Source organism: Raphanus sativus, chromosome 9 (genome assembly GCF_000801105.2).
Source record: "Raphanus sativus cultivar WK10039 chromosome 9, ASM80110v3, whole genome shotgun sequence".
Taxonomy (NCBI): Eukaryota; Viridiplantae; Streptophyta; class Magnoliopsida; order Brassicales; family Brassicaceae; genus Raphanus; species Raphanus sativus.
This window is the reverse complement of record NC_079519.1, coordinates 32,080,812-32,094,220: the sequence shown is the minus strand read 5'-3', so window position 1 is coordinate 32,094,220 and position 13,409 is coordinate 32,080,812. Positions and strand designations below refer to the sequence as shown.

Below are 13,409 nucleotides of genomic sequence, written 5' to 3'. Positions count from 1 at the left end.
ATAAAGAGTTACATCATGATGTATGAATATTCTTGAAAGGGCTAAGAAGCTCTTTTCGAAAAAAAAACTTTAGAAACCTTTTCTAAACCTAAGATATGCTATGTTTTGGATTTTGGGGATAATTTCAAATACAAAACTTAAATTGCATCTTTAGTTATGAAAGCTGGAAAATAATATGTTGCCAGAAAATAAATAATCCAATAATAAGAGTTGGAGTTTTCATACAAACAAAATACCTGCCGTCAAAAATAAATCTAGTTAAAAAAAAAAACTTTTCCTATAAAAAGGAGAGGAAAATTCAAAGAAATGAGGACGTTCTTGTTCTTCTTCTCTCCTCTTTATTACCAGTTGTTCACTTCATCACATGATCCTCGTCTATCTCTCTCTCACACACACAGCTGCGCAGGCGTATCTAAGATTCTGATCTGATCATTGTTTTGTCTTTGAAACAAACGATCCAGTTTCTAAGGAAACATTAATGAAACAGTTACGACCCAAATCATTTTTCTACTTCCTTGTTTCATCTTTATAAGATGACAAACATTTCTTAGTTTCAAACCACACATCCAACCTCCCCTTCTTTTCTTCTCTCCTCTTATAGTTTCATTCATGGCTCCAAACACAGTAGCAGTGACAATGGAGAAGCCAGACAGCTTCTCTTTACTAGAGATCAACGGCTCAGATCCATCCTCATTCCCTGACAACAAACGAAAATCCATCAGCCCGAAACAGTTCTCATGGTTCCTCCTCCTCAAAGCTCACAGAGTCGTCTCTTGTCTCTCGTGGCTCCTCGCTTCAGTCAGAAACCGAATCGCTTTCTCCTCCAAGAACATAAACGAAGAAGAAGATCCCAAAAGCAGAGGGAAACAAATGTACAGATTCATCAAAGCCTGTCTTGTCATCTCCATAGTCGCCTTGTCGATAGAAATCGTCGCGTATTACAAGAACTGGAATCTTGATCTCATGAACCGACCGTCTTGGGAGGTGCGTGGGCTTGTCGAGTGGTCTTACATGGCTTGGCTCTCGTTCCGGTCCGATTATATCGCTCCTATTGTCATCACTCTCTCCAAATTCTGCACCGTCCTCTTCTTAATCCAGAGTCTTGATCGGTTAGTCCTCTGTCTCGGCTGCTTCTGGATCAAACTCAAAAAGATCCAACCCAAGCTCAAAGACGAAGAACTCGATTTAGAAGACGCATCTAACTTCCCAATGGTCCTCATTCAGATCCCAATGTGCAATGAAAGAGAGGTAAAACTATAAACATACTCTGTTTTGCTCTGTTTTTACTCTGTTTTGCTCTGTTTCTACTCTGTTTAATGCTCTGTTTTAAACTGTTATGTTATGTTCTTGTTTAGGTGTATGAACAATCAATAGGAGCAGCTGCACAGCTTGACTGGCCAAAGGATAGGATTTTGATTCAAGTTCTCGACGATTCGGATGATCCAAACTTACAGCTTCTGATCAAGGAAGAAGTATCTGTTTGGGCAGAGAAAGGTGTAAACATTATCTACAGGCATAGGTTAATCAGAACCGGTTACAAAGCTGGGAATCTCAAGTCGGCCATGACATGTGATTACGTTAAAGATTACGAGTTCGTTACCATTTTCGACGCAGATTTTACGCCAAGTCCTGATTTTCTCAAGAAGACAATTCCTCATTTCAAGGTAATCATTCATTCATACCCGCAATCTATTCATACTCAAAAAGGAAAACTCTCTCTTGAAGTTTCCTACTTTAGAATGATGTTTCAGAGAAGATGCAGTGAAAATATTTGATGTTTTTTTAATAGAAAGATAATCTTTCAATTATACTCGTCACCGACAGCTGTCTCTGTTTTTTTTTCTGATCAGTGGGTCATGTTCATAGTAACCGACATATATATTATATTCATTTTAGGAAAATCTAATTTGTGTGTTATGCATGACATCAAAGTACGAATTTCAAATCTAATTTGTATGTTATGCATGAAATCAAAGTACAAATTTTAAGTTAGTTGAACCTAATCTTGATTATGTTTTATTTTGTGTTTTAGTTGTCGGTTTTGCCTTTGTGTGTTGTTTTTTACATGTTCACATGTTTTCAGTAATAAAAAGTAGCACTCTAACCTTATTTTTTTCTATAAATATAAAACATGGGTTGCATTTTACACTTTTAATGATTTTTTTAGTTCCATTTGTTTTACATATGCAACAGCATTTTAACTATTATTATTTTTAACTGTAAATATAAAAGATGGTTTGCATTTACATTTTTGATTTAAAATATTTTTATTTTCGTTTGATTATACACATTCACATGTCATCACTTTTTAAAATAATAAAAAGTAGCATCATAACTATTAATGTTAACTGTAAACATAAAAGATGCTTAGCATTTTAGTATTTCCATAGAAAACTACTTTTTGAAGGAAAGAACATATACATACAAAAATGCAAAATTAGCGTTAGCATGTGAAACAATCAAGAATTGACTAGAAGAATAAGAGAAGCTAAAAGAGTGTGATGTGTTGTTTCTTGCAGGGGAATCCAGAGCTAGGATTAGTCCAAGCAAGGTGGTCTTTCGTGAACAAAGACGAGAATCTCCTCACGAGGCTACAAAACATTAATCTATGTTTCCACTTCGAAGTCGAGCAGCAAGTGAACGGAGTGTTTCTCAACTTCTTTGGTTTCAACGGAACCGCAGGAGTATGGAGGATCAAAGCATTGGAAGAATCAGGAGGGTGGCTCGAGAGAACGACAGTTGAAGACATGGACATTGCGGTCAGAGCGCATCTCAACGGCTGGAAGTTCATTTACCTCAATGACGTTGAAGTCACTTGTGAGTTGCCTGAGTCTTATGAAGCTTACAAGAAGCAGCAACATCGTTGGCATTCCGGTCCTATGCAACTTTTTCGGTTATGCCTTCCTTCAATCATCAAATCAAAGGTAATATAAACTAAAACTCAATTTCTATAACCATCTATAGCTAATGTATTCAACTTAAAATCAATTGCCAATAAATAGATGGATTTTTATCTCTTTTATATTATTAGTTAATTATTTTCTAATCCGTTTTCGATTTTGATTTTGCAGATATCGGCAGGGAAAAAGGCAAATCTGATCTTCCTCTTCTTTCTTTTGAGGAAGCTTATTCTTCCATTTTACTCATTCACACTCTTCTGCATCATACTTCCATTAACAATGTTCATACCTGAAGCAGAGCTTCCTTTGTGGATCATCTGCTACGTTCCTATTTTCATTTCCCTTCTCAACATTCTCCCTTCACCTAAATCTTTCCCTTTCTTGATCCCTTACCTCCTTTTCGAAAACACAATGTCCATAACCAAGTTCAACGCCATGATCTCCGGGTTGTTCCAGCTTGGATCGGCTTACGAGTGGGTTGTGACCAAAAAGACTGGGAGATCATCTGAATCTGACTTGCTAGCGTTTGCTGAAAAGGAAGAAAAGTTGCACAGGAGAAACTCTGAGTCTGGTTTGGAGCTTCTGAGCAAACTCAAGGAGCAAGAGATGAATCTTGCTCAGCAAGAAACCCCGAAGAAGACCCTCGGTGGGCTGGTGAGGCCGAAGAACCAGATGAAGAAGAGGAACATGGTGTTCAAGAAAGAGCTGGCACTAGCGTTCTTGCTTCTAACCGCAGCTGCAAGGAGCTTTCTATCAGCTCACGGTCTTCACTTCTACTTCTTGCTGTTTCAGGGGCTGTCTTTCTTGGTTGTAGGGTTGGATTTGATCGGAGAACAGATCAACTAGACGTACACAACAGAAAAGAGAGAGAAGAAGAGGGATAAACCCGTTTATATTCACTTACTTTTTTGTTTGTTTTTTTATTCTTTTACCTTTCTAAAATGTGGGTTTTATACATAATTTTTCGAAAACTTATAATGTCTAGTTTCAGATAAATGAATGAAACGATTAATTTGTTATATGATCTTGGCGTAACTGTTAAAAATCACATCTGCCAGATGTTATGTAGCTAAAGAGAAGTTTACATTCTGCTAATGATCAAACTAAGAGTTTAGCCAGTGGGTTTTGCAATAAGTAGGTTTTAATTTCATAACACTGGACTTTCTTTTGTATAATTCAACTTTTCGGTAAAGTTGCTTCACTCCTAAGTTTATCAACAAAGCAATATTATATTGAAAGTTTGGAATCATCTAGACTGAACACGTCTGGTTGTGTAAAATTTACGACAGGGACAAATGGCCGTGGTTAATATTACATTGCACTATGCCACTGGCTTCAGGTTCTATTTATGTCTAGACCATCAATAAAGAATTTTTTATCTCTAAGTGAGGCTTCAACCAGATCTTCGAACTTCGACAATGTCTAGCTCAAAGTCTCTTCTCTTATTCATCTCCGTCTTCTTGTCTTTAATCTTCTCACTCTCTTTACCTGTAAGTCTCTTGTGTTCTCATCTTCTAACAATTTTGTTTTTGCTAATTTTACTTTTGAACTTTAGTGATCATATATATAAGGGGTAGTTCATTATGTTTTGGTTGTGTTGCTTCGTATTCATCTCTAGGTTAATTCTGTTATCGAAGTGGAGAAACCACCTCAACCGCTAGCTCCTGTGGGCACGCTAGCGTCTCCTCCATCGGCACCAACGGTTAAGCCGCCTTCACCTCCAACTGCACCGCTTCCACCACCAGTTATGCCAAAAGGCAAGAACACGATTACAATTTTCTAGCGCATATAACAAATATCATATCGACGTTCTTAACATTTGCTCGGAAATGGTACGTCGAACCTGAAAAAGAACACAATCTACACATATAAAATATGAGTAGTCTTTGCAAATTCTTAGTCGGTTCGAGATAGAAACTCGTGAATTTAGACTTAAGAGAGTAAAAAACTAGTCCAAGAATCTTAACCATAAGTAAGATTTAAGTTAAAGGTTAACGGGCGAGTGCATGCCAGGGTAAAAAGCACAATGAACCATTCTCTTATTCATAGGATCAGAAAGCACGATTAAACATTTTTCAATGGCAAGTGCCGATCAATTAGAAGTAAAAAAAATTATCTAGTTAATAATTAAGTATGTAGAACTACAGATGTTTATGAACTAGAAGTTTAGATGTTGTCAAAGTTCATGAGTTTTAATGGACTGAAAGTCTAAACTTGTGAAGTCAGGAAAAATCTAGACTTTATGGTACGATTCTGCATACATGTATGTTTTTATCGACATCAATGATAAAATGCTTAATATTCGATTTTGCTTACTAGTTATTGCTCATTGATGAACAGATTGCCCGAATCTATGTGATGTCAGATGTGGTTCACATAGGAGACCCAAGGTGTGTATTAGAGCATGCAGAACATGTTGTCTCAGGTGCAAGTGTGTACCACCCGGCACGTATGGAAACAGAGAAAAGTGTGGCAAGTGTTATATTAGTATGACTACTCATGGCGGTCGACCTAAGTGTCCTTGATGAGCTTATATATGTTTCGTGTAATTTTGTATGATCAAGTGTTTGATGTCACATATGTGTTTGCGTATTTTGTTATTTTCTGAGTAGTCGACCTGAGTGACCTTGATCCGCTTATATATGGTTTATGTAACTTTGTATGATCAAAGACATCACATCTATGTTAACGTTATTAATATGTTAAAGAGAGACCAAGGGAAAAGAACCAGATGTCACATTTATACTTCCATTATGAACAAAGCTGATACAAGAGCTGGAGGAAGAGAGAACAATCCCCAGAAACTTAAGCTGGCAGAATACTAGGATTCTCCGAAAACATAGCCCTCGCTAAAGCTCAAAACCAAACAAGTTTATCACCCAAACAGAAAACAACAACATGAAGATTTCAGTTATCTTTGTATATATTTCAATGATTAAGTTTCGAAAATTTCGAAAATTCTAGGGCATTTATTAGGGACAATGTTTGAGACCTCGAATTATTTTCTTTTTTTTTCTGAAAAAATGTTTATAAAAATATTAGTAAAATTCGGTCAACATAGACAAATATAATTACTTGAAATATTCAGGTAAATGGTCAGCTCTTTTTATGGATTTGACGGCCAAGATCAATGATAAGGTGCAATTGTGGGTCCGATATAGCACATGCTTCGACAAGAATCACAACTGTGTCTAGCTATTACATTTTTCCCCAATTCATCCTTTAGTTTGTGTCTCTATCACTCTCGTCTTTTAAAGTAAACTACATGCAAAACATAGGATTATACAATGAACCGTTATAATAGTTAACAATGTCTCTGATAAAAAGTGATTTCAACTTCGATCATCTTCCTTGTTGGGACTAAAGCTGTGATTCAAATTTGGGCGAAGTAATGGGGTTGTGTTGTGCGTAACTATATTAGTACGCTTCACTAAATCCTCATGAAAATGACCTACGTCCGATATTTACGAAGCGTACTTGACGGATACAATCACCTTAAACCTGTAATAAATTAACTTACTATAGAACTCGATATCTTTGTCACATAGGAGACCTGATTTCTAAAATCCACCTAAGTCTACCGTAACTTTTCAAATAGTTCTCAGAATTACACTATTTTTGATATTTCATTGTCATCACCCACTACCATCACCGACACCATTACAAATCAGTACATTATCATCACCATTTTATCATTATTAACATGAACACCACCATTATCACATAATCACCATAAGAGAATAAATTATTTGACAAACATATTCGGATAAGGAAATGTATTAGGTAACATCGATACACGTGTTTCCTTTTTTACAGAATCCAAAATTTGGATTTCTTGGAACTTAGTAACAACTAACAAAAGCAGTGGTCTGGCCTGAACATATTACAGAATGAACACTATTTCAGCCGAAATAATATATTACTTACTTCAATATGTATTTGAATTATTTGCATAAAGCATTATTCATATGATTCCATTTAGATGGAAAAGCGCGTCAGAAACACATTTCGATTCTCTTCACTGTTGATATCTTTTTGATAATTTGGACCGTTACAGTTGTATTTTGCTGTTATTTCTTCTATTGGGTTTAGTAATACAAACAGAAGATAACAATTGTTAGCCAACCCCAAGACGCCTGTTTATTATCATTATCAGCACCGACATTATACATAAACAAATAATCACAAGTACCATAAAATGTTATGTGCGGTGATTATAAAAATACTAAGATAGATGCATCACATAGATAGTTGGACTGCCATTACAGCCCAGACGAGATTTCTTAAACTTAGTGCTTATTAGGCATGATTCAGGGGACCATTCCGTTATCATCAAGCATAGCATGCATAGGTAAGATAATCATATAGTTTTCAATTAAAAAATCCAAAGCATCATTTTAGACCAGACAGAGAAAGACACTTTCTGTCTTCAAAACAAGCGTACGCAAAAGGTTTTTTTTTTTTTTTTAACATCTGAGTCGATTATTATCGATTAATTATGCTATTACAATGGTGAGACTATTACAAAGACGATTTTACAGCCGACACTTCTACCACCATGTGAAAATACCCGCCTGACTGCACCACTCTGAACCGTCCTATGAGATCCATGTTACTAACTAAAAGTACTAAAAGTCAATAGTACTTTTTAATCCAATGTTACGAACTATGTCATAATAATTGAAATTACGGAATCAGCCACAAAACTTTTAATATAATCAAATAAAACCCATGAGACTTTTTAATTTGCTTCTCTAAGTTCTCTTCTCTGTCTTCTCCGCGTGGACGAGAGAGCTATCACACACACACAAAGTTTAGATGCATGTGAACTACGTAATGTCCGTCAATTTCTCTATTGATTTTTAAAAATGAAACCAATTAGTTTAATTTATCTACACAAATAATTGAACATAACATATAGTGAAACCTCTATATATTGATAATATTGGGATTACACCAAAACTATACTTTTTATTAATTTATAGAGATTATTAATTTATCGAGATACTAAATAAACCAAAAATTTATTTTAAAACTATGAAATTATATTAATTTATAGAGATATTAATTTATAGATTATTAATTTAAAGAGGTTATACTATATGCTGCACCATCATTTCATTTTATGCAATTATCCCTATGAATATTTTTCAATTTTTTTATCCCATATACATTACCAAACTCTGATTTGTCTTATACTAATTTAAAAATTTCAATGGATAGTCTAGCAACTAATTTCCGTAAATCAAAACTCCATTTACCTTTTTGAATCAATCTTTTGTTTTTAGTTCAAAATAGATCAATGCGAATCAATTTCTTTAGTAAACCGCGCTTTAATGCCAATAAACCGGTCTAAATCAGATAACCTATCCATCTCAAGTAAACCGGAACCTCCTCTTCCACCCCGAGTTTTGACTTCCACACACACATCCCCGTGATTAGTGGACCTTGCTTCCTATCGGCGCGTGGCTTTCACTCTCCCTCCCACTCTGCATTATAATCCCAAGCCTCTCTCTCTCTAGCTCCACTAAAGTCTCATTTCTCTCTCTCTCTCACTACAGCAATGGCGGAACAGTCGCCACTCAAATCTCTCGCCTCCCTCCTCCTCCTCCTCACTCTACTCACCTCCGCCGCCGAGTCTCGCCTGACCACCGACTTCTACTCAAAATCCTGCCCAAGATTCCTCGACATAGTCCGCGACACGATCTCCGACAAACAGATCACGCACCCGACCACCGCCGCCGCCGTCATCCGCCTCTTCTTCCACGACTGCTTCCCCAACGGCTGCGACGCCTCCATCCTCGTCTCCTCCACCGCCTTCAACGCCGCCGAGCGCGACTCCCCCATCAACCTCTCCCTCCCCGGCGACGGCTTCGACGTCATCGTCAGAGCCAAAACCGCCCTCGAGCTCGCCTGCCCTCAAACCGTCTCCTGCTCCGACATCATCTCCGTCGCGACTCGCGACCTCCTCGTCACCGTCGGCGGTCCTTACTACCCGGTCCACCTCGGCCGCCGCGACTCCCGCGTCTCCAAAGCCTCCCTCCTCGCCGACCTCCTCCCTCTCCCGTCGTCTCCGATGGCCAAGACCATCCGCCAGTTCGAGTCCAGAGGCTTCACCGTCCAAGAGATGGTGGCCCTCAGTGGAGCGCACTCCATCGGGTTCTCGCATTGTAAAGAGTTCGTGGGCCTGGTGGGCCGGAATGGTACCGGGTATAACCCGAGATTCGCGCAGGCGTTGAAGAAGGCTTGCTCTAGCTACCCGAAGGATCCGACCATCTCTGTCTTTAACGACATCATGACTCCGAACAAGTTCGACAATATGTATTACCAGAATATCCCCAAGGGTCTCGGGTTGCTTGAGTCGGATCACGGGCTGTACTCCGACCCGAGGACCCGGCCTTTTGTTGATCTTTACGCTAGAGATCAAGATCGGTTCTTTAAAGACTTCGCTAAAGCTATGCAAAAGTTGAGTCTTTACGGTGTTCAGACTGGTCGGCGGGGTGAGATCCGGCGAAGATGCGATGCCATTAACTGAGTTTTTATTTATTTTAATGTTATTTTTCGGATTATATTTTGGGGAAGAATGTGAGATTTGAGAGTGTTAATCTTCTTGAGTAATTGCTCATATGTTTTTATATAATGTAAAACACTTATAATCTATATGGATGATCGTTTTAATTTGTGAAGAGATCTAATCAAATACGAAGTTTCTGCATTTGTCTTAAGATGATCACACGGTTTAGAATTGATACCGGTTCAGTGTGAGTAAACCAAAATTAGTTCCGGTTAAGTGGGAGTAAACCAAAATTAAATCAGTATTTCTTTTTCGTTATGAGTGTATTTCTCTTTTGTTTGTGTCCTCAACTTCTTTTATACTACAGCATTTGTTAAAACATGGACAACTGTATCGTTATCGGATACGCAAATCTCATGAGAAGACAAAACAAATAACTGGAAAATGTTAAAATCATTCATTACGAAAGACAAACAATATCCTGTCAAACGTTCTATGAATATTTTCATCTAGCTAACTATGCTAAAACATGATTTGTTTTCTTGTTCCTATAGTAACTTCCTCCAGTATTTTCACTTCCCATAAGTCAATTATTAGAACATAATTGTTATAACAAGTTACCACACGACCCATGAGTCATGCATTACTAAACAAAGTCACAAACATCGTTTCTTTCTCCAAAAAGACTACCATACCATACCTGGAGGTTGATCGCTTACAACATTATCGCTATTCTTCTTCATTTCAACAAAGATATGTTTGGGGAGTAATAAAAATTGGTGCGTGGAATATTTGATAGGTTAGAGAAGAAATAAAAAAATGTTTGGCACATTCATTCGGACAGTGTATTCCTCTCCGGCCCTGAGATCTTGCATGTTCCTCTCATCTTTAGAAGAGGAACAAATATCAGCGGGCGCTACAATCAATTATATGGGCTACATTGAACCTTTCAAAACAGATCATATTTGTAAATTCTATTATTATGGCTAAAACCAACAATATATACCCTTAGATCTTCACCGTTGATCCTGATTCAAGTCTTCATAGTCGAAGTAGCTGACAAACTCCTCAGGCAACAAAGAACTGAAAACTGTCTTCTTCTTTTTTATAGCCATCGGAAAATGATTTTTTTAAAATATAAAATAAGATATACAGAATATAAACCCATATATACTTCTTGTATATAACTTTCATGTGATTCCAATGTCTATAACATTTATAATACATATTAGAAGAATTGCTTTTTGCTCGAGCACAATGGAGACATTATTATGGTTGTAAGAAAGAGTAGGGACCATTTGAGCAACTCCTCAAACCTTGTTTCATCAAGATGAAGGTTATCTTCCAAGACTACGACCAATGTCTCTAGAGTCTTTGTGTTTCCTAGCAGTAACTCAATGAACAAGTGATGCGTTTTGGATCAGACGAGATTGGATCTCCAAATTCCAAGCCTTCCCAGATCAGAGTAGTTATTTAGACACTCCCCCTGTAGAACCAAAAAAATTGTTCCATTCAATATCTTAGATGTTTTTTTTTCTAATGAAAAACATTTGTTAGGAAATAAAAGCGGTTCATAGTAAAGATTACATCTATGATTCAACATGTTTTCATGTGTAGTATAAGCCTTTTTAACCCATGTGAGTTCTGGAGCAGTCTTGCTATAGAGCGAACAACATATCAGAAGTTCTTGGTTTCAAGAGTCAAAGATATGATGTTGAGGACCGGAAAAGGAATACCACGGTGATTGTCAAAATATAACTCAACAAAAGAAAGAAACAGGACAAGAACCATTGATCATCTCTATTCAGGACATCTATACTGTGTTTATCTATTTCCACATCAAAGTTCATAACGAATTAAATTAGAGACTGATCCATTAAATTCTTTTTGTGACCTCAACTTGATCACTACAAGTACTGATTGTATGATGTATGAGCTCATTTTGCGACATAACTGGAACTAGTATTGATTTGTTTGGAATTACTTTTTATTTATGTGTGTATTATATTAAAATATCTCTCAAATTGTATTATCACAGGCTCACTATACATAGCATAAGATTGAGACATTGGCTTCACATCTGGTGAGCCTAGGGCCGGTGGGAATAATATCTTGACCCGAACGAGTAACCGCCCAGGCCTAGTAAGCCTAACACATGTCTTTAGTCGTTCAGACTTGTTGAAAACAAGGTTAAGGAATAGGTAACAACTATAAAGAATAGGCACACAAACACAAGAGACGTCTTGAACAAAAATCAAGAATTGATAATAGCAGTGGAAGAGGTAAATCCTCAATGTATTTCCGTTTTATATATACATCAAAAGAAGAGCAAAATTTTTTACGAAGAAACAAAAAATGGAATCCAATGAAAATAAAATAAATGAATCAAAGAATCTCTAACTCTTGATTATATTGAAGATACTGTCTTTGTGACTTATGTAGATCATAAGGAGCCCATAGATAGTCAACAGGACAAGGCTTACCATCATCAAGCCTCACCCATGGCTTCCCTTTCCCACTCCAATGTATCAAACTCACCGGACCAGGATGCAAAGATCTGCAACTACTCACAACGTTGTCTCCACCTAGACCATGCTGGTTCCATTGGTGATCTATAGCTTCGATCTCGCCGGAGAACACAAGAAGAAACGGCGGCAAAGAACCCAACTCGTAAATCCTCTCTTCTTTCTGAATCTTCATCCAGTTTTCGATCTTTCTCGTGTAGTCTCCTTCTCTCCACCTCTCGAGATCGATCACCATCACTCCCGTGTTGAAGTAGCAAGGGGTCTTGGAGTCAAAGACTTGAGAGAGTTCTCGATCTGACCAGAAACGATCAGAGAAGTACTTGGTGAAGTTTGCGTGGCAATACTCTGGTGCGCCGATGGTTCTTGACCCGGTTAAAGAAGTCTTCCATAGCTTCTTGATGTCGTCGACAACGATCACATCTGAGTCTAGGTAAATCACTCGGTGAACACACGATGATAGAATCTCTGACAGGTAGCTTCTTGCGTAGTTCAAGGGACTATCTAGAGCTTGTCTTATGGAAGAAGAGATCAGATCTTTCACAAGGGTTTCGTCAAAGGTGTAGACTTTGAAACTCAGAGAAGGAAAAACAGAGGAGAGAGTCTTTACATGGCTTGACCCTGAAGCAATGAAGTGGAAGAAGATGTTTTGAGGGCAAGAGGTGTGTTTGAGGATGGAGTGAACTGCAGAAACCGTGCCACGCAAGTAAGCTGGGTCAAGGGTCATAGCTATGTGAACAGCTGAAGGATCACAAGCTAATAGGAGTCTGTTTTGGGGTAAAACAGAGCATTCTGGTCCGTTTATGTATGCTGGAGCCTCCATGAAGTCTGAAGACGCATCGTCTGGGAGCAACCGAATTGATCCAACGGTGAAGAAGGTTGCAGAGATTATTACCAAGAGTATAAATTTAGAACCAGACATCATCACAGATAACTTATCTGTTTTGAAACTGGCTAAAGATCTCAAAGCTGAGGTCTTTTTGAGGTTTTGATTTTGAGTTTCTGGAACTTATGGAGGAGAGAGGGAGAAGGGTCGAGGAAGAAGACGAAGACCAAGACGGAGACAGGAAGTGAAACGCGGTTTTGTAAAGAAGAGAAACACGGTCAAATTACGTTAGTTTGAAACTCGTTTCTTATTGTCACTGTCAATGTCTTTTTGTAGGCATTTTAGTTGGAAGTTCTCACCATCAATATTATTTAATAGTAGTTTTCCATATTTAACAAATTACAAATCTACTAGTTTTTTTTCAATTTTGCAAACAATTTTAAAAAATATATAAAATTTTAATTTTGAAATATTATTATTTTCTTAGGTTTTTAATGGTTCAACCGCAGTTAATATCACATGTTAATTTTTAAAATTTTACAGGATTTTAGTTAACGATTTTTTCTTTAAATTTGAACCGGATTATATACAGATCATCGGCTCTACAAATATAATCGTGGATCTGGATCAGATATGAAAACATTGGA

At 37.4% G+C, this 13,409-nt stretch overlaps 4 protein-coding genes across 4 annotated transcripts; 3 read left to right on the top strand and 1 right to left on the bottom strand.

Moving 5' to 3' along the window:
• The first annotated feature begins 303 nt into the window (after positions 1–303).
• Positions 304–3,919, top strand: LOC108827846 (xyloglucan glycosyltransferase 4). Its single transcript, XM_018601346.2, has 4 exons — positions 304–1,248; positions 1,356–1,664; positions 2,520–2,924; positions 3,072–3,919. The coding sequence occupies exons 1-4, from the start codon at positions 610–612 to the stop codon at positions 3,744–3,746; spliced, it is 2,028 nt and encodes a 675-aa protein (XP_018456848.1). The 5' UTR covers positions 304–609; the 3' UTR covers positions 3,747–3,919.
• A 313-nt stretch (positions 3,920–4,232) lies between these two features.
• On the top strand, positions 4,233–5,607 carry LOC108827847 (gibberellin-regulated protein 14). Its single transcript, XM_018601347.2, has 3 exons — positions 4,233–4,390; positions 4,519–4,657; positions 5,241–5,607. The coding sequence occupies exons 1-3, from the start codon at positions 4,319–4,321 to the stop codon at positions 5,423–5,425; spliced, it is 396 nt and encodes a 131-aa protein (XP_018456849.1). The 5' UTR covers positions 4,233–4,318; the 3' UTR covers positions 5,426–5,607.
• A 2,808-nt stretch (positions 5,608–8,415) lies between these two features.
• LOC108823303 (peroxidase 31) lies at positions 8,416–9,580 on the top strand. Its single transcript, XM_018596475.2, has one exon. It carries the CDS (start codon positions 8,464–8,466, stop codon positions 9,433–9,435), a length of 972 nt encoding a protein of 323 aa, XP_018451977.1. The 5' UTR covers positions 8,416–8,463; the 3' UTR covers positions 9,436–9,580.
• A 2,077-nt stretch (positions 9,581–11,657) lies between these two features.
• LOC108828641 (probable galacturonosyltransferase-like 10) lies at positions 11,658–12,975 on the bottom strand. Its single transcript, XM_018602387.2, has one exon. It carries the CDS (start codon positions 12,859–12,861, stop codon positions 11,800–11,802), a length of 1,062 nt encoding a protein of 353 aa, XP_018457889.1. The 5' UTR covers positions 12,862–12,975; the 3' UTR covers positions 11,658–11,799.
• Positions 12,976–13,409: the final 434 nt, after the last annotated feature.